We start from the raw sequence: 22,942 nt of genomic DNA on the forward strand, positions 1-22,942 counted from the left end.
AAGAAGCAACCAAGAAGACCATTTTCCCTCTCCGCAACTATAGAGTCGATACAAAGATAGTAAGGAAATCAACAAACAGCCCCAGGGTCCACACATAGGACACCTCTGAAAACCGTACTATCGAAGCTCCTTCAAGCGAAAGCCACAGTATTCGCAAACAAAAGCAGATAAAGCATCAAGATGGTCCTATCGTCCGTTTCAACATTTCTCCTCCCAACATCCCCCTCCATTCAAACACGGACATCATCTCCAATCCGCCCTTTTCACACATCCCGGTCGCTGGAAGGCTCCAAGTCTTCCCTGCCGAATGGGTCAAGTTTTTCCACGACAATATATTGACTCGACAGGTGGTTTCCGACTAAATCTACATCACTCTCCACACCCTCCTCCTCTACTCCGCGTCCCAACAGCTGCAAACACCCAACGGACCAATTCAAAGCCACCACCTGGCAGAAAGAAATAAACGACCTTTTCCAGAAACTGTAGGTATAAACTCGTTCGAAACAAAAATTCTACTGGGTCTTATTCCAGACCTTTCTTGGTACCAAAGGCAACGGTAATCTGCGTCCGATCATCGACCTAAGCGTCCTCAACCAAATCATTCACGGCCCTAGGTTCTCAACGGAAACACCACGCTACATTTTGGATGCTGTTCAAGAGGGAACTTAAAACATCATTGTGGACTTAAAAGACGCATACCTTCATGTCCCTATTCACAAGGCTTTCAGGACCTTTCTGCAATTCGCATACAACTTCATACACCAGTTCTGAGCACTCACATTGAGAACTCAACATCAAACCGTGGGTCTCCACCCGTCTGATTAATCAAGTAAGGATACATTTCAGAACCATTTCTGTGGCGACAACTTCAAGCTATCTGGACGACATCCTACAGAAACATTATGTTAGTTATATCTAAATACGAATGATAACCCTTCTTACACTGCTTGTCAATCCGGGCTTTCTCGTCAACAAAGATAAATCCGACCTAGTACCATCTCAACAAATTGTTCACCTAGGTATGGAGTTCAGTACACAGGCAAAGTTCGTCTCCATCAGGATCAGGCATTGAAGATCCAAGCCACGGTGCATCTTCACTTTCGAGGAAAACTCCATCCGCACGGGAATTCTTAGGTCGCCTTTTCATGCACCCATTCCAAATGATTATTATGTCCCAGTGGATAACACATTTGCCCACCGGAACAACTCCTCACAATATGCAAACAATTCTGTGGACTTGGGGCAACCTAACTTGGCTCACGGTGGATATACCTTGCAAGGGCAACCGCCCTGGATTAAGTCTATATCGATGGAAGTACGCAAGGCTGGGCAGCCAACCTAATGCATTCCTTTCGATAAGCCAGCTGTGGATGGTCTCCCTAGGAACGACATCTGTATATCAATATTCTGGAGATGACAACCGTTATGAAAGCCTTTAACTGATGGCAGGAATATTTAAATGGATTTCTCATTCCCTCTGACAACGCTACAGTGGTTACCTATCTCAAATGACAATGATGATACAAGTCCCCAGACCTTTGAATCCTGGTGTGGGACTTTCTAATGTGGTTTTGTCAACAATAAGTCTACGTACTAGCTCGACATACCCCTGGACGCCACCAAGAACACCCAACAAATACAGACGGAATGGTTTCTTCATTCCTCGGTTTTATATGATTGTACAATTCAGGTCCACAGAAACTGACGAAATATCCAATATGAGTATGAATAGTATGCATTAAAAATTACTTTTCATTGACGACGTTGAGTAATAGAGTGGAACTAAATGTTATAATTCTAAATGACCGTGTCTGATGGCAATGGGCAAGAGACCTCTGTTTCCCGTTTGTATGAACAGATCATACACAGTCCTTAAATTTGATATAAAGTTGTCTACTCTAATTTCTAGTTCATACGTGTTTGTAGAACTCGCAGGCATAACATTTGTCAGTAATGCATTCCCAATATTTGTCATGATTCTAAGAAGTAAAACAGATGTTTACTTGGATATTAGTTCAATACCTGAACTTGTTTATAGGTAATTGGGTTTTTCCGTAGGAATTTACATTCTTTTCTAGGTCAAGTCAAATTGATATGTACAGGATATGGTAAACAAATATTCATTTATGTATTATGATCAGTCTGTGAAATCACATATAGTTGTGTTGAGATATAATTTTTTGAGAAATTATTCAGTGGGATTACAATGCCCTCATTTACTTTCTTAAATTTTGTATTATTGAGGACACATTCAAATACATTCCGAATTATATAAGTGTGATTCAACAATACATTATAGATTACTAAAATTTGTTTGGAACATTCTATACGTTAGGACTTGTGAAAGAACTTTGAGAAATATTTTGGATATTAATCAGAATACATTAATTATCGTTTGAATTTTCACTTTATATTGTAGGGGAAAAATATTAGTTGATGTTACTACTATTCCTGGATTTGCTTCTTTCTGTTACATTGCTTAAGAACATAGTGCCTCTGTTAGCAAACCATTTTAGATTGATCGGTTCTTGACTTGGTTGAGCTGGAAAGTGTTCTTGTGGGGATATCTGCCTGTAGCATAGAACTATATTCTCTTTCATGTCATCAGTGTAACTTGTTTTCAGAACACAAAAAGTAGCAAATTCGTATATGTCTCATTCATTCAGCGTATTTATTTTTCAATTTTTCACGGGCGAATTCGTGCATTTCCCATTTTAATTGCTTTAACACTATAAATCAGTTGGTAAGTTTGATTTCATAGTGTTTAATATGCAATGCGTTCCTATCAAATAACTTTCTCCCCTGCAAATAATACAACTTTTGGCAATGTTCTTTACTTCGTTTCAACAGTACATATTTTCACCTATGTTCTCATCGTCCAAATTTTCATCTCTTTCCCATTCACTAAGTTCTTCATCAATGTGACGAAGTCCTTTTGACAATAAATGGTTGCTTTTGTCTGAATGAAGCATTAAACTCGATATCTTATTGATTGAAAAATTACTCTGCATTTTTATCAATTTCTCTCACAACTTCACGTACCGCGTTAATGTTTCTGTATTCTATCATAGTTTTCTTTGTTCTTCTTGTACACAATAAAGTATGTACCATTGGTTTAGTCGTTTACTTTCTATAAATGAACTCGTTTTGTAGGTGAGAGGATTAGGGTTAGGGATAAGTTTCTAAGGTAGTAAAGGTTACTTCTTGAAGAATTAAAACATTTTATTTCAAAATCCACTACCAAAATGTATACGATATTACAATCATCAGGAATGTTTAGCAGACATTTTGTACTGTCCATCTAACTTATTTTTTATTTCATATCTGATGTCTTTGCTGGTAAATGTTGATCCATTACCTAGTCATGAAATTGATTAGCGTTCTATACATTATGAGCCGTTTACCAGTTTTTCACATCCTACTATCTTCAATATAAAATTAGTTATTACATTCAGTATATGTTTGCAGTATTATTCTAACGCCCCTGCGAATCCCCGACTCAGTTATTAGAAACATTGCATAATTAGTTAATAAATCAACTCCACTCCTGCTAAATTCAAGCTCGCATGCGTTATGCTAGGTGCACTATAGTTGCGTGCTCGATAAAGTTTGTACGTTTCTACGCAGCCATTTTGAACTTCATTGAAAATGTTGCATAACATTAAATTCTTATTTAATACCATATTTGTGAAGTTCGCCTAATAATTGAAGGTTAATCGTGAAATTCAGTAACTGACGTATATTTAGCCATAATCTGAATGCTTGAATTAAAATAGGATCCATATTTCACTCTGTACGAAATAGTGTTGTCTCAATGATTGTTTAAAAGCTATCCAGGTATTCGCAAGAGCCTTTCTAAGCAATATATTGTCCATGGTCTCTAACTGTTAAATATTCTTTGTGAATCATTCATCATTTAAATTCTTAACTAACTGTTAATGTGATTGCGAAATGAAATGAAATATATTAATCAATCGGACAGTGTCTTTAGCAGGAAGTTAAATTTTCTCTACTTCATTCTAATTCACATCAAAGTATTTGCTAAATTATTTATATGGATCATCGTTGTTAGATTTAATTTAGCTTCAGTTCTCTGACCTTCGTCTGCAAAATACTTGATGGAGAGGTTTGAATAATATCCAGACAAATTGTGAATGAAGATTGGAATATTTTAAATCTGAACTGCACTTATTATGTGCAGAACCTCTATGATGATTTGTGAATTGATTACAGTTATAACTTTGTTTCGCAAACGTATTGAACTCATATGTGACAAATGTTGTTAGAATAAAACTTCTTCCGTGAGGATCATATCTTTTGCTTTTCTTGCCTAATTCAAGTTTAGCAATTCTACCCAATCCGTTTTAAAATATCTTAAAGCAATCAGAACCTCTATAAATGATTGGCTTGTATTCTGTGTGCTTAAAATATATCTCTTCGCGATTTGACATGCACCTAAAGCCATACGGTAGATGCAAAATAGGAACGTACGTTTCTTGTAGACTTTTCAGTTCAAAATCATATGGGGATGAAGGTCCATTTATCGTTCATTGTTTTCGGTTAATGTTGATTTATCAGTTTAATCATAACACATTCAAAATCATGGTATATCATTAATGGAATGTTGATCTGACCGATAAAGGTTTTGAATTAGATAACCTTTCTGAGTCATTATGTCATTTGTATTTTGGGGAATAATTTTGATATTTCTGGCGTATTATTTCGTGGTTTTATTCATATGTTCTGTTTTTTGATTGCAAAAAGGTTAGACAAATCCTTAATTCCAACATATGGCGTTGTTTTTTTCTACTCCTGGAATTATGATTAACTTGTCACCGGGTCGATTCAATTCCACTTCTGTTATCTTGTTCTTAGTCAATCGAATGTAGATTGTAGTAGTCGCTGATGTTTTTCGTCTGAACTGATAAGTAGTTCTTACATATTGTTTTGGATTTACTTATATTATCATCGGACAAATATTGAAACAGCGACTATACTTGGGCGAACCTGAATATATGATATCCAGTAGGAGTATTCAAAATTGAATCGTTACCATTTGTTATTTTGATATGTTTGTTTTGTACATCAATGTAGTATTGATTTTAATTTTTACACAATGAAGTAACTTTACATATATATAACAGATAGAGTACATGACAGATATAGTATATGTCATTGCTAAGATACAAAGAATGTCATTATCATTAACATTGTTATTTACGTTTAATTTCGCCTGTTGCGCTCAAAAAATATTTATATATTTTGTTTTTTCTAATCACTAATTTTGAGATTTAATTCACAATGTATACTTACAAAGGTGAAGTCTTATACACTTTGCATGAACATCATTATGACGATATTTGTCAATCGCCTTTAAAATTAATCTTATTTTATTTTCTCTCCAATTGATTTCTTCCAGGATCGATGATTACAAAAGCAAGTTCATCAGGTAATTTGAGATTTAATTCACAATGTATACTTACAAAGGTGAAGTCTTATACACTTTGCATAGGGCTTCTGCTATTGTAAGGTCACTCAAACAAAATAAGTTTTCAAATTACCTGATGAACTTGCTTTTGTAATCATCGATCCTGGAAGAAATCAATTGGAGAGAAAATAAAATAAGATTAATTTTTGTTGGTTTCTTATTTCATTTTAATGCACATTGTCACAAAGCCTTTAAAGGCGATTGACAAATATCGTCATAATGATGTTCATGCAAAGTGTATAAGACTTCACCTTTGTAAGTATACATTGTGAATTAAATCTCAAAATTAGTGATTAGAAAAGCAAAATATATAAATATTTTTTGAGCGCAACAGGCGAAATTAAACGTAAATAACAATGTTAATGATAATGACATTCTTTGTATCTTAGCAATGACATATACTATATCTGTCATGTACTCTATCTGTTATATATATGTAAAGTTACTTCATTGTGTAAAAATTAAAATCAATACTACATTGATGTACAAAACAAACATATCAAATTAACAAATGGTAACGATTCAATTTTGAATACTCCTACTGGATATCATATATTCAGGTTCGCCCAAGTATAGTCGCTGTTTCAATATTTGTCCGATGATAATATAAGTAAAATTACTCGATATGTCAATTACGTCAAGGCTTTAAACCATCTTAACCCTAACCGGAATGTGTAATCGAAATTCATGTGATTGGCATCTCTTGGTGAAAAGGATGGTTTTATATTCATCCTATTAAGACTGTGCCCTTAAGACGACACTTTTGAAGTGTTTGAAATTAAAACAACTATTGAATGAGTCCAGAGCAGTGAGAATTATTCGTCTGTTTGGCCCATAATGAAGATATGTACTTTATCGGTGCAGTGTCTACATTCCATATATTATTATGTATTCCGGTGTCTTCATATCTTTTGGATGCTTATATTTGAGTATAATTTAGTTAAATGTTTCTTTGTTAGAAAATACGCATCACATAGACGTACAGTTATTTCCTAAGACATAATCTTCCTAATTACTTCGGAAATTGTATTATGTCCATTGTCGAGAAAGCGGAGAAGGCCATTGTGTAATGTTTTGAACAAATCAAGCGACAGATCACCGAAAGTAAAGATGAAAGGAGATAGACTGTCAATATAGCTATTTTTTCGGCAACTCCCCCAATATTTTTAGTTACAATACATTAGTAGCTTACGAATCAAATACATTGGTAAAACACATATATGTCGTACATATTAGAACGAGTCGAGTGGAGGAAAACAACCCGAAGTAAACCAGAAGATTACTCTTTATGGAAACGTTAATATAGCCATATCTGATTATTCATTGTATATAATTTATGCGGGTTTTGTAGTGAATCATCTTCTTTCTTTTGGTATGGCTTAAAGTTTATTCCCTAATGTACAAATGTCGGGTAAATGAGACTGGATTTCTTATTCCCTAATGTGATGGTTGTATATACTAAATACAAAATAATCACACACATCTTCAATTCAACTTCGTAGCTTCATCAGTTAATCATTTTTGTTTCTTCATTAAATCTGTACAGTTATGTTAATCCCGCTGTCCCGTCGAAAATATATTTACATTTTGCGCTCGATACCAGCTGCTTACTAAAAAGAATTAACCTGGTTCATCTATTTTGAAATAAAATATATTAAACGTTTACAGCAGGGATCTATTTCTTGATGACAAAATCATATTATTCTTTTGATTTATTGAATAGGTATTGATGTTCGTTTGGTTGGAGGACCAACACAGTATGAAGGACGAGTTGAAATTCTGTATAATGATACCTGGGGAACAATTTGCGTTGCTTCAATAGCTGCTACTGATGTAGTCTGCAGAATGCTTGGATATGGGTAAATATTAAGATTCAATTTCTCGCATCATACGTAATTGCAAATTATATATCGTTATTGGTGAAATATTACTCCTGCTTTTCATTCCTATATGTTCACAAACCAAATATATTGTTACGAGTCTATCCTCTTAAAATAGGAAACAGAAATGAGTGAAGACTACAAGCCTTGTAAAAGTTAACAAACAATTTATTTCCCTTGAATACAAAAGTGAAAAATAAGAAAAATGAACTTACGGTATTGCAAATTAAATCCAAAACAAATCCAACAATTAAAGTCACAAGTGCTTGTAATAAAAAGTCCTGAATAAAACTCAGTTCAAGTTCCGGAGAGATCCAATATTGAAGGCGATGACTAGTCTATTATGGCCTGTGAAGTGCTGATGTGTCAACAGTCTCTTGTTGAATCACATAAATATTATTCCAGGTTTGAATTCAGTATCAATTCGAATGAATTTCTCAATTTTGTCCAAGCACTTTTGTATTTCCAGCCACAATAATCACATAAATTCAATAATTTGAAGAAAACCAAATTCAGCCCAAACTAGTAAAAAGATAATGGCACATAAAGTGCTAGATGTTAAAGCACGACTGTTAAAATCCTCACAGTCGCAAGATAATATAGTTCTCTGTTTGACCTCAGGTTACAATTAACATTTTCTAAACACAACTATTACCTAATGGAAACTAACCTTCTAGAATGATCTAATGAGCCTTGTTTATTTACAACACAATAGTCTACACAAGTCTCTAAGGAATCTCCAAAACACTGATCCTGATCAACATATTTACTCCTCGTTTACCTGAATAATAATTCTGATAATAAGCTCATATACATAGAGAATAATGAAAATATTATTAGTTGTTTACATCAATGAAATTTAAACAAAAATAATCAGGTTAAACAGAAATGAACTCAATATTGGCAACTCCAGCATACAATATTACATTACATTAACATGAAATGAAATATCAAAACATTAAAACTAACTACACTTAAATTAAATACACATAACAATATCCTGACAAACTCATATAAGATGAGACAAGAATATCAATCATTTAACGCGACACTTGATTTCCGTGCTTAGTGAAAAAGTTGATCCAAAACCCATATTGTTGTTTCTGTTATCCAGCGGTATGTGCTCTAAACCATGGGTGAAGAACATGCAGTTTATCAATACCTGCATCAAGTGCTTTTCAGAAGATGTAGAGTTAGCTCCCAGAGTATTTAGCGTAGACTCCTCTTTTGCGACCCTTACCAAGGAGCAAATGGAAATTCTCATCATGTAGTATATTCACCGGGCATGCGTCGAATTTGGACTTGGTTGTTTCTGAAACTACCTCGAAGGCTACAAATGTGACTGATGTCGTTAGCTTTTTCATGGTGGCCTGTTACCTTGGCAGTTTTTTTGGTGTGGGTTGGTGTGCAGCATATTAAAAATCTTCCTCTCCTAATCTGTTGACCATGATGTCACCCAGCTATCCCCACATAGTCTGTCTGCCACTTTAATCAACCCAAATAAAACGAGGATGCTTACCACAACGTGACTGAAATCCGATGTTTTTGCTGCGATTTCTGAACAGACTGGGCAAGATAATGCATCCTGAGGTTGCAAATTATATCATTTCGAACAAGACACAAAAGTCTTGCTGCCTGAGGACAAATACATAGGTCTGATTAACATGGATAAATATGCATCTGGTAGTACAAACGGCTTCAATCGTATGAAACTTCTGCTGCTTACTCACCTTGGTTAGCTAGAATTCCCGTGCACATTTGTAGTGGAACCAAATCAATAACTGGTTGTGTCAAGGCCACCCTCGGAAGAGTGATTACGTAATGCGAAGGTTCAAAGGCGACGTCACGCACCTCCTGGCACTTATTCTTAACTTCGTTGGTACTAGCCTTATTAACATGCCGCAAAGGTTTTCTTGCTCCTACAACATGTTCATGCTGGTAAAGACAAACTCTATTTACATCAAACCAGACCCCCTTCTTTCTCAGTCTTTGTACCACCATCCTGCCACATTTTAAGGGATGATATGAATTTAAACTACCCTTAGGTGAAGCAGCGTGCAAAATTGAAATACGTTTAGCTCCCAATAGCTCTTAATCCTATATTTTAGGGCCTGAGTACTGGAACCGCTCCCCACAGTTTTCGAAGTGCCATACTCAAAAGAATGCCGACGATCCGATAGCAACTCACCGCATCCGTTACATACATATACGGTGGTGGAAGTTTTGACATGACGACTCGTGCAATTGCGGTCATACCAATTTACAATCAGCATGTTTTTAGACAGATAGACCTGCAAATAATGCAGTGCTGGCACAATGGCAGTGTCCGAGCTCAGATCTACCACGGTTCCTTTTTCTGGAATCGCACAAAGATTGCAGGATGTATGTCCTATGTGTACAAAGTGCGTGTCAACATTTGGAACGAGGTGTGCACAGTTTACTTCCACATTCTTGAAACGTTTCTCACGTTTCTGGATATGTGGTGCGTTCAAAATAATTTGCTGAAGTGACCAAAGTCGACTACCACCACACCTGAAGATGTCCTTCATTTATGGTAACGCGATATCGAGGAATGAAGGGATATTAAGAATTAATCGAAAAGACATTCGTGCCAAAGACGAGCCATTACAAACCAAATAAAGAGGATGCGCAGTCTTAAGTGATGTGCATGACCCTCCCAGCCTGTCAGGGCTTCAATTTCGTTCTGGAGTAGTGGGCGGCTAATAACACGCCGATGGTCTCCCGCATAGCTGTGAGTTGCTGCGCCCCCGGCTAAGTTACACAGTTGTGTACCGAGCAGAAAACCTAGAAGTCTACAGAGAATAAAATTTGTGTACATATGCAGCAGGAAAAGTTCTGTGATCACAGAGTGCAACCCGTGCAGACCAGCTTGTGTGATCAACTACTTCCTCCACCTTCAGTAGCAACAAATAACTGATGTGCCGCATGCAATATAAAATGCTCCTGTCCAACGTATCAGAAGACATACAGCAGTTCAGCGTATACGGCCTGCACAGGACCCAGGGTTACTCGAAGGACAATGTGAGGATGACCTATTTGGAGTGCAATCGGAGAGGAGGGCTGCGCTAATATTCTAACAGCGAATCTGCGCTACCTCCGTATCGTTACAGTTAAAGGTACTGAAGACACTATATTTCGGGTCGCTGCTAAAGCAAAACACTTGTGATGAATCCATCACCATAACTGGTTCTGGCAATGTCAGATTATATAATCCTTTAGTTGGGTCGGAGGCTCTAGAATAAGTGTTCCAGACCTGTCCTTGTATCAGTGTGGGGCTCTGTGAGAAATCGTTAATACCAGGATGGTACAATGTTTCGACTGCTCTTGTGTTAAGAGATTTGTCGAAAATCGGCCTTAAACGGCCGGTCGTTATCCGTTAATGTTCTCTGTCGGTATTAAAATACAAATACGTGGATAATTGTAATACGGGCTTCCATTTTTGGAATGGTTGCCGACTACAAAGAGGTGACCTCTGTTGTAAACATTAATCTCATTTACCCAAACTATCCGGTCTATTTCTGCACACTAGCCCCATGTAAGTGTTCTAATATCAGTCGACCACGGACATGGCTCGCATACAGCAGTGAATCACAGCGTTTAAAAAAGTCATGCGACTTTGCGTCTACTTTGAACAAAACAAACTCATCTTTGATTATTGTTTATGGAAAAGCAGAACATGTTAATTGTGTGTGATGTGATTCCTATGGGAAGTTATCTTCGTTGGTGTAGATTGTATGATGGCGACATCTGGAAATCCTCTGTACGAATTTTATACCAGAAAACTGCGTCTATTATGCTGCAGTGCACCATGTCTTCGAAATTAAAGAAAATAATGTGATCAGGATAAAACACTGTGGTTTTATGTTCGTATGGCTTCTTTAGTGACAGTCCTGCAATCACCCTGAGACTACGACCCACCCCTTTATGACTGCAGTCTCAGGCGCTAACGTTAGTGACCACGAAGTGGGCAGTGTTAACGCGGTCATCGGATTGTTATAGCCTTAAACGTGGTGTAGGTATGGGCCGAAAGTATAATATCGGTCATCAAAATTACGACAATAAAAACATGTTGTTGCTGTCGCGAAACTGTCAGAGCTGTTTTAACTGCAGCAATAACAACATAATCACCGACCAGATTTTAGACCTTTACTTTACTGGCCTCCATAAAATTTGTGGTGACAGAATGTGGACAACGCTCTCAATATGTGTAAACGTAGACATACACGTATATAATGATATCATGAGTTAGTATTCCATTTAAAGTCACACAGGAAAGCTTTTATAAGTACATCTGCGTATACATTTGCCGTTGGAGACACAATCCAACGTGAGTGTCTCGACATCAACGCACACGTGATGACATTTTCAGGAAAGTTCACCATGTTTGCCTACGGCAAATAGAAATCACACTATGCTCAGATTGAAGGCGAAAAAACAAAGCCAGATATCGGAAGAAGAGTCATATATGCATCATGACGATCCTGAAATCGTATATGACAGAGTATTGGTGCAGGACGCGTACAAAGAGCGTGTGTGTGTGTGTGTCTAATTTGGATTTTTAACGTAGCTTTAATAATTTTTCAGTCACATCTCTACGATGTCTGCAGTGCGGCAGTTTATGTAGCATGATGTCCCACCCAGTCACATTATCCTGACACCAGGCCGACCAGTCCTAACACTAACCTCTTAATGCTGAGTGCCAAGCGAGGCAGCTGTTAGTACCATTTGTATAAGTCTTTGGTATGACTCGGCCGGGGATCGAACCCACGATCTCACACATCCGAGCCGGACGCTATAGCCTCTTAGCCACCGGAGCGGTCTGTACAAAGTGCAATATATGGACGAGGAATACAATCTACTGGTGAAACGTATCTGCATGCCCTTGTGGTTTACATGTACTAGTCCAGATTTGGGTGGAACGAAGATGCAAAGCAGGTAATAGACAGCACTGCGGTTACCCAGTGCAATTTAAGCTACTTTACTAATAGCTAGGAATTAGCGGTCGAAACAACAGCCAGAAATACTGCACTCTGATGATGGGGGAAGGTGAATGTTTGGGGTGTATAACGGTCACGGGCGCGATTGCTTCTAACGTTTGGGGGTCATAAAACCCCAATGATACTCGTTTTATTGGCAGGAAAATGAAAACAAGAGTCGAAAATCGCCAGAAAACAAACAGTACGTGAAGCTGCACACATAACCGTGGTATTTGTGGTTCTTGATGAGCATGTTGGCAGGCTCAAAACCTTTAATTTTCAGATTTATCGGTTTCAATCGAACCGACGCCGCAAAAATGATGACTTTGATAGCACAATTGAAACTCTTAGAAACATCCCATGGAACGTTGAGGCAGGAGAAAAGACTTTCTACGATGAATCATGTATTTGCCTGAGGTCCTCGAAAGCATTTCTAGACAAGGAGACGACACATAACAGGATATCGATTACGGAGATAAGTCATCAATTTATGGCAAATCTAGAAAATTTACAAAAACGAACCATAGGTTACCCCTTCGGACCCTTATTTTGTCAGAACGGAGAGAAAATGAGCATAATTACATATCACACCTAACGGATGTTCGGAATATACAGGTGAGGAACTGACATAGATTTTATCGCTGCAAAATGGCGATGATGGAAAACATCGTGGCCAAGGAGGTCCTGAGATAAAAGCAATTTCACGTAGAAGGGCAATAAGGCTACTAACAAATTTCAAGAATAGATTATATAGAACCTACTGCGGCAAAATCAGACTACCAAAGAGGAACAAAGTCGATGGATGTTAAAATCAACGTGTTTGAAAATGAATGGCTAGGATGAATTCATAATTATGTTTAATCTCAAAGCATTTGGACAGATGATACCATTCCTTGAAGATCAAAGCTGGAGTTAACGTTACTGTAGAACAAAAGAGACCTAGGCAAACATAAGTCAAAGCAAATAAATGCAACTTCAATTTTAATCTCGGGCGGAAGCTCTCTCAGAACTAACAGAAATAAAATGAGTTCCAAGAACGAAAGAGATGCAGGCAAACATCTAATTGGATAATTAAATATAATACATTAACAGTTTGGACTAAACACATTATATTCAGATGCGGTTGTATTTGAGGGAACATAAACAGGAGACGGAAGGGCTGAACAGGATTAGTGATATACTTCAACTTAGTCGAAAACAAGAATACAAAATCAGAACGTATCCCTAACGTACTGTATGTGTGAGATCCAGAACGAGATAAAATGCACCTGATCAGTGAATCCAGAAAGCATGCGTATGTACTAACATGGTGCCGAAGACCCATACTAACAATCACGATACATTGAAGCTATTCAAAAGTCTCATATAAAGTGAGCGTCGAAGTTACACAACCATGTGTACGAAAAATTGTTTGAGACCAATATGTACAATATTTTTGGGAGATGCAATACGCAGGATGACAAATGAATGGAAAAGGGGGCAACGCATTTAACTGATCGAAACAAGAGGAACAACGTGTAAGCCATATATACTTCATTATCGGGACTGTTGTGTTACCCGAAGAATCAGACTATTTTAGCTCAGTCTGGCCAGATAACTCTCACAGGACCTATAAGCATGTCTATTACAGTGACAATAACTTTAGATGAAGTAATAGAGCAACGCAACATAAGGTTTATAAAGATTGCTCGAGCTTGCTTTACAATGCTGCATATATTATGAACAGGTTACACACTTCGGGACGGTCAGATGAGTCCACAGCATAAATGAGACTGCAATAATTTTAAATTAATGTAATACTAACGGCTAATGCAATAAACCTTTACCCGATAATGTAATAATAACTCATAAAATTGATTAAAATCCAAAATATATATTAATAATAACTTTAATATGTTTTTGAAAATAAAATAGTGTATTATTATGCTTCCTCTATTATATTACTTATTTTGAATATACAATAATTTCCCAGGAATTTTAATGGAATGTATTTTAGTGACAAAGGTGTAAATAGCCGGACTATAATTGAGGACAATCGCGGTAATTGCTGCTCCGAAAGAGGGATTTCTCATCTGAATTGATAGACTGGTGTCAACAAAGAACTAATCACTCAATCAGTTTTAGTAGCCACGTACATGAGGAAAAATAAATATCGGTGTGGTCCTAGTGAATATCACTATATTTTGAGCATTGAATGAAACAGGAAATGATACGTAATGAATAATAATCTGTCAAACTATGATATCGTCCATACATCGTCCACAACGAAGTAAAACAGCAGAAAAAAAATACGCCTCATACAAAAATGCCTCGATTAAGGCCCTTGAAGATTTAACAATTTGTTTTTTGTTTTGTGTCAACGATATAATATATTGTACACGTCCTTTCTGTATTCACAGCGCACAAATTATGAGCGTTAAAATTCTTCCATTAACGATGGACAAATAATCTTACCAAACCGAAAGCAGTTCCTGACAAGTTAAAATTGCATTATGGGGACTACTTTAATTGTGTAATGGCTCTAACCTTTCACCTTAGGACAATATGATATGGTCAACGAAGGCGATCATTTTAGCCACAAGGCACGTGAATGTATCCTGTATAATAATCAGTTTAGTTTATGGGATGGAGGATAATATAGATAAAGTGACAACATCCCAGGATATTTCGATATATGTGAAGCCGTGTTTGAGAGGGTACGTGTATGAATAATGAACTGGATTTAGTGACAAACCACTAGTCCAAAGATCTAATCCATCACACAAACAAGTAGCGCTAAATAAAAATAATTATGTCCAAATATGTAACTAATATATTTCTTAGAACAGCGATGTCACACAGAAAAGATACAGTAAGCGCCGTTCACCAAAGCATATAGTTAAGTCACAGGAGTAGAACCAACTGAAATTATATCATGCTTTATTAAATATAGTGGGCATTCTCGTAACGTCATCGAAGGATAAGGGGTAGGTGAATGAATTAGTTCGTAATACAAGGTAACTTGATTGACTCGTGAGGTAAGTAGTTAATTGAAATTACACTCATATTTTCGCAGCAAATAAATAACAATTTTACATGTAAAATCATCTAAAAACAAGTCCATTTGATTGTTGAATATGCATTTTAGGAATAAATATGAAACATTATTAATAGCCTATTACAGATAAATATAATATGATGCTAGCATTTCGTACAAGCGTTAGAGTGTAGAATATAACATTTTATAATTCCGCCGGAAACATCATCTTTATCGTAATCCAGAGGGTCCTTATTTGCGCATGTGAGTATATAAAATGACTTTTGACATTTATATATATTTAAGGACGTGAAGATGTATTCCAAAGGTATCTGAAGATATATTGATTTAACCAATAATGTATACTGTCTTAAAAGTATTGTCTGTGTCTTCTTTTAGAACTGACAGCAAATTCTCTTGGTATCAACCGAATTTTCGAATGAACTTGGTTATGTGCACTGGAGAGGAGAGTTCCATTGATCAGTGCAAATTTCGTGGCCTTTATGCTCACAACTGTAATTACAAGGAACTTGCAGGCGTAAGATGTGGTGAGTTGTAACCGTTTAAATCCTTATCCTGCTAAATGTATCCATTTGTATTTACATTCTCTGAAGGTCATGTAGCGGATTCTTTCACAGATGTTGTTTGCAACGTTTAGGTATTTCCAATCAGAGTATGATTTAAAACACCGGGAAAGTGATTATTCGTTTAACTTGGATTCTCTTTTGCGTTCTTTTAGGTCAATGACAGTATGCATTGCCGATCTATAGCAAGCAGTTTTTTTTTTAAAATTTCCATTCAGACTTGAGCAAGAGGAAAACTGTGCCACTGAACCATAGGAATACTGTAAATTTAATCTTTTCTTTCAAGTTCATTTCACGGTTTCTTCATTTAAAATATTGTTGATTTAATTTTGTGGAACTTTCAATTTTCTTATACCCAGTTAATTGCAAAACGTAATTCCCCACTGTTCAATTTTACTGACGCGATCCTTCAGCAAACTGGGCAAATTATGATGAATATTTAATTTTCATTGTTTATTGCCTTTTGCCAATTATTATATGTTATGTACATCTATATTTTGTAATGGGCCTTAGTCCAAGTCAAGTTAATGGTCTACTTGACTCGTGACATTAATTTTCTAAACAACATAAAACTTAGCTAATATTTCTCCTCGATTATAGATTATCTATTCAGATCATTATTCAAAGAGTCAAAAATGATTACTTCTATCTCACGTAGAATAATAGTTTTTCACTTGTAAAGTCATAAATTTGTTGACAACTCTTAATGTTTAGGAAGGAAACTGACCTACATCCTGGTTCTATCATTGTCTTAATTTTTTATATATCTTAGTGTTTATTTGAAAAATTGCTCATCCTTGCCTTAACATCCGAAGCGTAATCAGTCTTATTGCTGTCCTCAGTTTTTAATAAGGGTGGATTTATTTATTCAAGTTATTGTTCACTTGAATTACAAAGTGATCAATAATATTCTTGCACAGAAACATTAATTTGGAATTATTGTGAATTAAGTCAAGTTCGTTTGAATTACATTATTGCCATGCATCGAAAGACTGTAAACACATCGCCACATTCTAGACAATATACACATTAACACATTCGAGACTACCGGCACATCAACACATTCAGTATCCGAATTTATTTTTAACACAGCTGATGTTCAGATGCAATTTTATTTGGACTTATGATAGAATTGTCAGGACTATTTGGGAATTAGTTCACAATACAGTATGATCTTTTTAACTTTACACGTTGTATTCTTTGGAGAAATTGTTTTTGTTAAATTTTGCAAACTCTGTTGTCTTTCGCTGTATTAGTTTACTTAGTTTAAGACCATATAGTTGTAACCAGATGCAAATGATTTCATTATTTTTCATTTAGGAATATCTGGAAACTGAAATAATTTGTCTTTAATTATTGTATATTTCGACCTTAATACTAGCTGTTTGTAGAACCACTAACTGCCTGGTAGTTGTATGTGATGCCAGTGATTATGACGTAAATACTGTCATAATGGAATATCCGCATTTGTTTATAGCTCTCCGTTTTAAGGATTTCTTAGATGTTTGTGATTATTCGTTTGATTATGGGAAGTCGGTCCTAGGGAAATATACCTCTGATATATATTATTAGTTAATTACGAGAAGCAATACATGCTAATATGGATAAGTTCTTTAGACTGATATGTCAAGTGTTACGTCATAAATTTTGGTAAATTATATATATTTGTTTGTTTTGTGCCGTGTGGTCTTGTATTAATTAGAGTAAACTTTTGCATAGAATGGACGCGTTGGACATTCTAGTTTGTACCATTAGTGTATTAGAGAACTTTGGAATTAGGGGAAACGTATGACCTAGCGGAATCGCGCCAGGGTTTGGTATCGCTCGGTCAAGTAACCCCTTTGATTGTTACAATACTAATAAACTAAGCAATTTAGTTGTTTGTTTGTTATAACTAGCTCGTAAAATAGTACCAAATTATGTTAACGCCTTCCTGCTATACATAATGTTTTCTGGATTCTTTACAACAGACAAACGGTTACACACATTTATATATACCTTCGAGGCAAGGCTATATCTGAGGGGAAAAGTGTTTATATCGACCGACATTTGCAATGTTTACTACAAATCACATATTTGGTACCGAAACGAATTTTAAATGTCTTTTTTATTTATGGGTTTCAGTTTTAAATGATAAACAGTACGCTCGTTCTGTGTTAATTTATACTTGATTTTACAACTAAATTGTTTGACATAGTTTGAATATTTGTTTTTTATTCATGCTTTTGTTTGAAGACATACGATTCTCACACAGTCTCCTCGTGTTAAGTTATATGTGTACTATTCAGGCATACATAATCTTGTCAAATACTATGTATGACATGTAGGAGTAGAATCTGAAATCCAAATATAGGACCGTTATTTACGGCTTCCGTTGATGTGAATGTATGCTTCATTATTGACATAAATATGCATTGCTTAATAACATTAACATTTTCTTACCAAAATAAAAACTATGTATATTTGGTTTTATTCAAAATATCGAATTTATAAAATTGTGCAGCATTTAAATTATAAATCTGTTTTAGCTATCATGAGGGGGTGTACTGTATCAAATATTATCTATCGACATCATTATATAGAATCTTAATACAAACCAGCATACTAATCCTTAGAATAGAAACTGCAAGATAGCTACGTTCAATAAACTGTTACTTGCCACTATTAACATAACAAAGAAAGACTTGACATTCAATCACGTACCTATTAGACTAGATATCTAAGAATTATTCTCCGCACACATGATTGCAGTTTTTACTTTGATACAAAAAGAAAGGGACAAAGATTTTTTTCCGCGTTCTTCTGACTTGATCTAAACTGCCAGAGCATAAAGATGGAATATTGAAACTAACTTGTTTTAATTATAATGACAGAAACCGAATTCCGTATACTTGGTAATACATAGGATTGGGCAACACGGGCGACCGCTGGAGATGGGGGGGGGGGACAATTTGCAGATCTTCCTGTATTTTGTCTCGATTTGTCAAACATTTGATCGAACACAAATCACACCTGTTTGATTGTCCACCCCAACGCATTGTTTATTGGTACAAAAAGTGGCAATTGGCTTAAACATTACTTCAAGAAAATCAAGGAGAACCCACTTCATTTTTTAGAAGACATTCATCTTGAAGATCATGGGATCGTGTTTCCGTTTAGTCCCATATATCCTGTTATCTACAATGACATGTTAGGAGAAGTGGAAAAAGAAATTTCACTTTGAATTACAAGAAAAGGACATTGTCGTAATGCCAGTGTTTTTTAAAGTACACATAAATTTTGGTCGCCAAAGGAAAGCACACTGCACCATCAATTCCAATATCCATGATGTGATAGTATTTAAACGTGCAAGAGACAAATCTTAAGTGCAAGTGTTAGTCAGACAGTTAGTCATGCTCATTTACTCATCGATTTAAAACCCACCAATCTCAATCTTGGCATCCGTCCGTCTACGAGAGACGATGGCATAGCTCCAAAGTACGCTTTTGCTTATCCTTCTTTTTAGCTCTCTTTTCAGCTTGCTTTATTCTTCTCTTTTCCTCTGCGTTTTGAACTCCCTGCCTGACAGCTACACGCCAGCTGGAACGGTTGTTTGCACAGCTCTCCCAGTCGTTGACATTGATGTTTGCTGTCTTTATATCCTTCTTGCAAAATCTTTGTAGCGCAGATGTGGTCGTCCAGTTGGTCGTGCACCTTCTGCTAACTCCCCATATAACAGGTCCTTGGGAATGCGACCTGGGTCCATTCTCTTGACATGGCCGAGCCAGCGAATGCGCCTCTCGCTGAGTATGGAGAACATGCTGTTCATGTTGGCGCGTTATAGAACCTCTGTGTTGGGTACTTTGTCCTGCCACTGGATGTGCAGAATGCGCCGCAGACATCTCAGGTGGAAGCTGTTGAGTTTCCTCTCGTGTCTTGCATAGGTGGTCCATGTTTCGCTGCTGTAGAGAAGTGAGCTGAGCACGCACGCTTGGTAGACACGCAGTTTGGTCTTCTCTGTGAGGTTGGGGTTGTTCCAGACCCTCTGGTTAAGTCTGGCCATCACTGCTACTGCCCTGGCAATCCTGCCGCCCACCTCAGAATCAATTTAGAGTGAGCTGGAGATGTTAGACCCGAGGTATGTGAAGTTCTCGACAACTTCCAAATTGTACCCATCGATGGAGACAGAGGGAGGGGAGTCTGTGTCCTGTGCCATGACATTCGTTTTCTTCAAACTGATGGTCAGTCCAGATTCCTTACATGCATGGGAGAGGCAGCATACCAGCTGCTGAAGTCCATCTTCCGTGTGTGATGTCAAGGCTGCATCGTCGGCAAAGAGCAATTCACGGATGAGTACCTCTGTGACTTTAGTCTTAGCATGGAGACGGGCGATGTTGAACAGCTTGCCGTCAGCCCTGGTATGGATGTACACTCCCTCGCTGCAGTCCTTGAATGCGTACTGGAGAAGCATGGAGAAGAAGATGGCAAAGAGCGTCGGTGCAAGGACACAGCCTTGTTTGACTCCGCTAATGACTGGGAATGCTTCAGATGTTGCGCCATTGAAGCACACTGTGCTGTGCATGTTCTCGTGGAACGACATAATGACAGCAAGCAGACGTGGGGGGCAGCCGATTTTCTGCAGGAGTCTGAAGAGTCCACTCCTACTAACCATGTCAAACGCCTTCGTCAGGTCTATGAAGGCAATGTAGAGGGGCATCCGCTGCTCGCGACACTTCTCCTGCAGCTGACGTAGTGAGAAGATCATGTCTACAGTTGACCTGCCGGCTCGAAATCCACACTGGGATTCTGGGTAGACGCGGGAGGCTAGGATCTGCAAGCGCGCCAAGGCAACACGGGCGAAGGCCTTTCCGACGATGCTGAGGAGGGAGATGCCCCGATAGTTGTTGCAGTCGCTACGGTCTCCTTTGTTTTTGTACAAAGTGACGATGTTGGCGTCACGCATGTCCTGTGGGATGTATCCCTCTTCCCAGAAAAGGCAGAGGAGTGTGTGTAGGGGCTGGAGCAGTGCTGGTTTTCCGCTCTTGAGGACTTCAGGCGGAATGCCGTCGCTTCCAGGAGCCTTCCCACAGGCAAGGCAATCGATGGCTTTTCCGAGCTCTTCCAGGGTGGGCTGTGTGTCTAGCTCCTCCATGACAGGCAGGTCTGGAATGGCGTCCAGGGCAGTTCCAGTGACATTGTTTTGGGTTGCATATAGCTCGAGATAGTGTTCAACCCATCGCTGCAGTTGTTTCCCCTGGTCTGTGATGACATCGCCCGTCTTGGACTTGAGGGGGGCGGTCTTGTAGCTGGGGGGGGGCCTGTCGCCTTTTTGATACCCTCATACATTCCTCTTGTATCCCCGGTGTCAGCAGCTGTCTGTATACTGTTGCAAAGGTTCAGCCAGTAGGTGTTGGCACAGCGGCGGGCGGTCTTCTGGGCGTTATTCCTTGCAATCCTGAGGGCTTGTAGTGTTCTGGGGCTAGGTGCAGCCTTGTATGCCAGGAGGGCTTTCCTCTTTGCCTCAATCACGGGGTCCATCTCCTCCCAGTTTGCCTCATACCAGTCGACATTCTTTCGCTCCCTCGCACCATTGTGGATAGGTCAAATTGCCCTACCTGGTAATTTATTAAATAATAAGAAAGCGTAAAGGGTTGAGTACCATAAATATTTCACAAAATAAAATAATTGTAATGCTTGAAATCTTTTCTCGTAACTTCCAAGTGTTTAATTACTGCGGATTAATGTGATTACAAAAAGGAATTTAAGCGGAGCGTTCGCATTATATAGGTATATATCAATCTTGTAAGAGTTAAGAGGGGTTTAAGATTTATTTATTGTTTGCTAAAAGTGCAGTGCTGGATTATTACGAAATTATTCTAGTTCCTTTAAATAGCAACATATCATGATCTTTCTGATTGAATTTTGTACAAAGCACGATTTTATAATGCGAATACATTCATTATGTTCCTTTAATTATTTTTTTAAAAAAAATGTTTCAATCAAATCATTTAAACGGAAAAAGTAAGCAATTATGTGTGTCGGTTTATAGTAATAAGTTATATACTGTCCCATTCCTAGGGCTGGAAGACTTTCCCCATACAGACATACTTATACAATGATATGTGCTGTTGCAGACATTGATTAAGTTAGGATAGCACTAACATAAAATCTCTTGGACATGCTATTTGATAAAAATAAAATTAATCTACGATTTGTGCAACGTTTAAAAAAAAGAAGACAAGAAGGTCAATGTACATGTTCAGCAGTTATTTTTAGGGTTAGTGTCAATTGTTTGGTGATAGAGGTTTGCTCTGTTTAGAGTTACAGATTGCTGGTTTTATTTGTGTTTCTTCTTTCAATAGTACGGACAGACTGGAAAGGAAAACAAATACATGTATGTGGTAGAAACATGACACTTTGTCTAATATTATGCAAGAAGTATTATGCTTTCATCAAAGTGTTGTGATGTAGGTATTTGTTTAATGACGTTTTTATATTTACTTGGATGACACTTCACGTGATATATGATATTTATTCATGGGGCATGATCATTCTGCATGCCATATATTTATATATTAATACTAAGCTCTTTGTGTTATGCAGTTGAAATGACATTTGTTCAGTTCTAGAGAATGATATTTCTTTTAAATAAAAATGTATTTCGTATCCTTAACACTCGTAACAATCCCAGTATAGACCGTTGTTTTGACAGATACGAAGTTTGATGAAGCAATATACCAATTGAATTACACTATGGTAAGCCTCGACCAAAATGATGTTACTGATTCGAAATGATGTATTACACTTCAAGTAAGTTTTATAATTTTTATTAACTAAAGATCACTTTTTTAAGTTTTGGATTCCATTTGAATAAATGCCAGTGTATATAATTCTGAGCCATGCAATTGATAACGACATATAATTACTGTTTAATTGATTTTACTCTTTGAACTTGCAAAGATCATCTAAAATATGCTAATTAATTTCTTTGTAGCACG

At 37.2% G+C, this 22,942-nt stretch overlaps 1 protein-coding gene across 1 annotated transcript in view; it reads left to right on the forward strand.

The window, feature by feature from the left end:
* The window catches only part of LOC149798759 (neurotrypsin-like), a 77,298-nt gene extending 61,358 nt beyond the window's left edge, over positions 1–15,940 (forward strand). Inside the window, exons 5-7 of the mRNA XM_089957288.1 lie at positions 5,420–5,449; positions 7,212–7,347; positions 15,781–15,940. Coding sequence (XP_089813414.1) covers positions 5,420–5,449; positions 7,212–7,347; positions 15,781–15,940 — 326 coding nt within the window. The remainder of the gene's footprint in view (positions 1–5,419; positions 5,450–7,211; positions 7,348–15,780) is intronic.
* Positions 15,941–22,942: the final 7,002 nt, after the last annotated feature.

Source organism: Sinohyriopsis cumingii, chromosome 5 (genome assembly GCF_028554795.1).
Source record: "Sinohyriopsis cumingii isolate HCF-2022 chromosome 5, ASM2855479v2, whole genome shotgun sequence".
NCBI classification, from domain to species: domain Eukaryota; kingdom Metazoa; phylum Mollusca; class Bivalvia; order Unionida; family Unionidae; genus Sinohyriopsis; species Sinohyriopsis cumingii.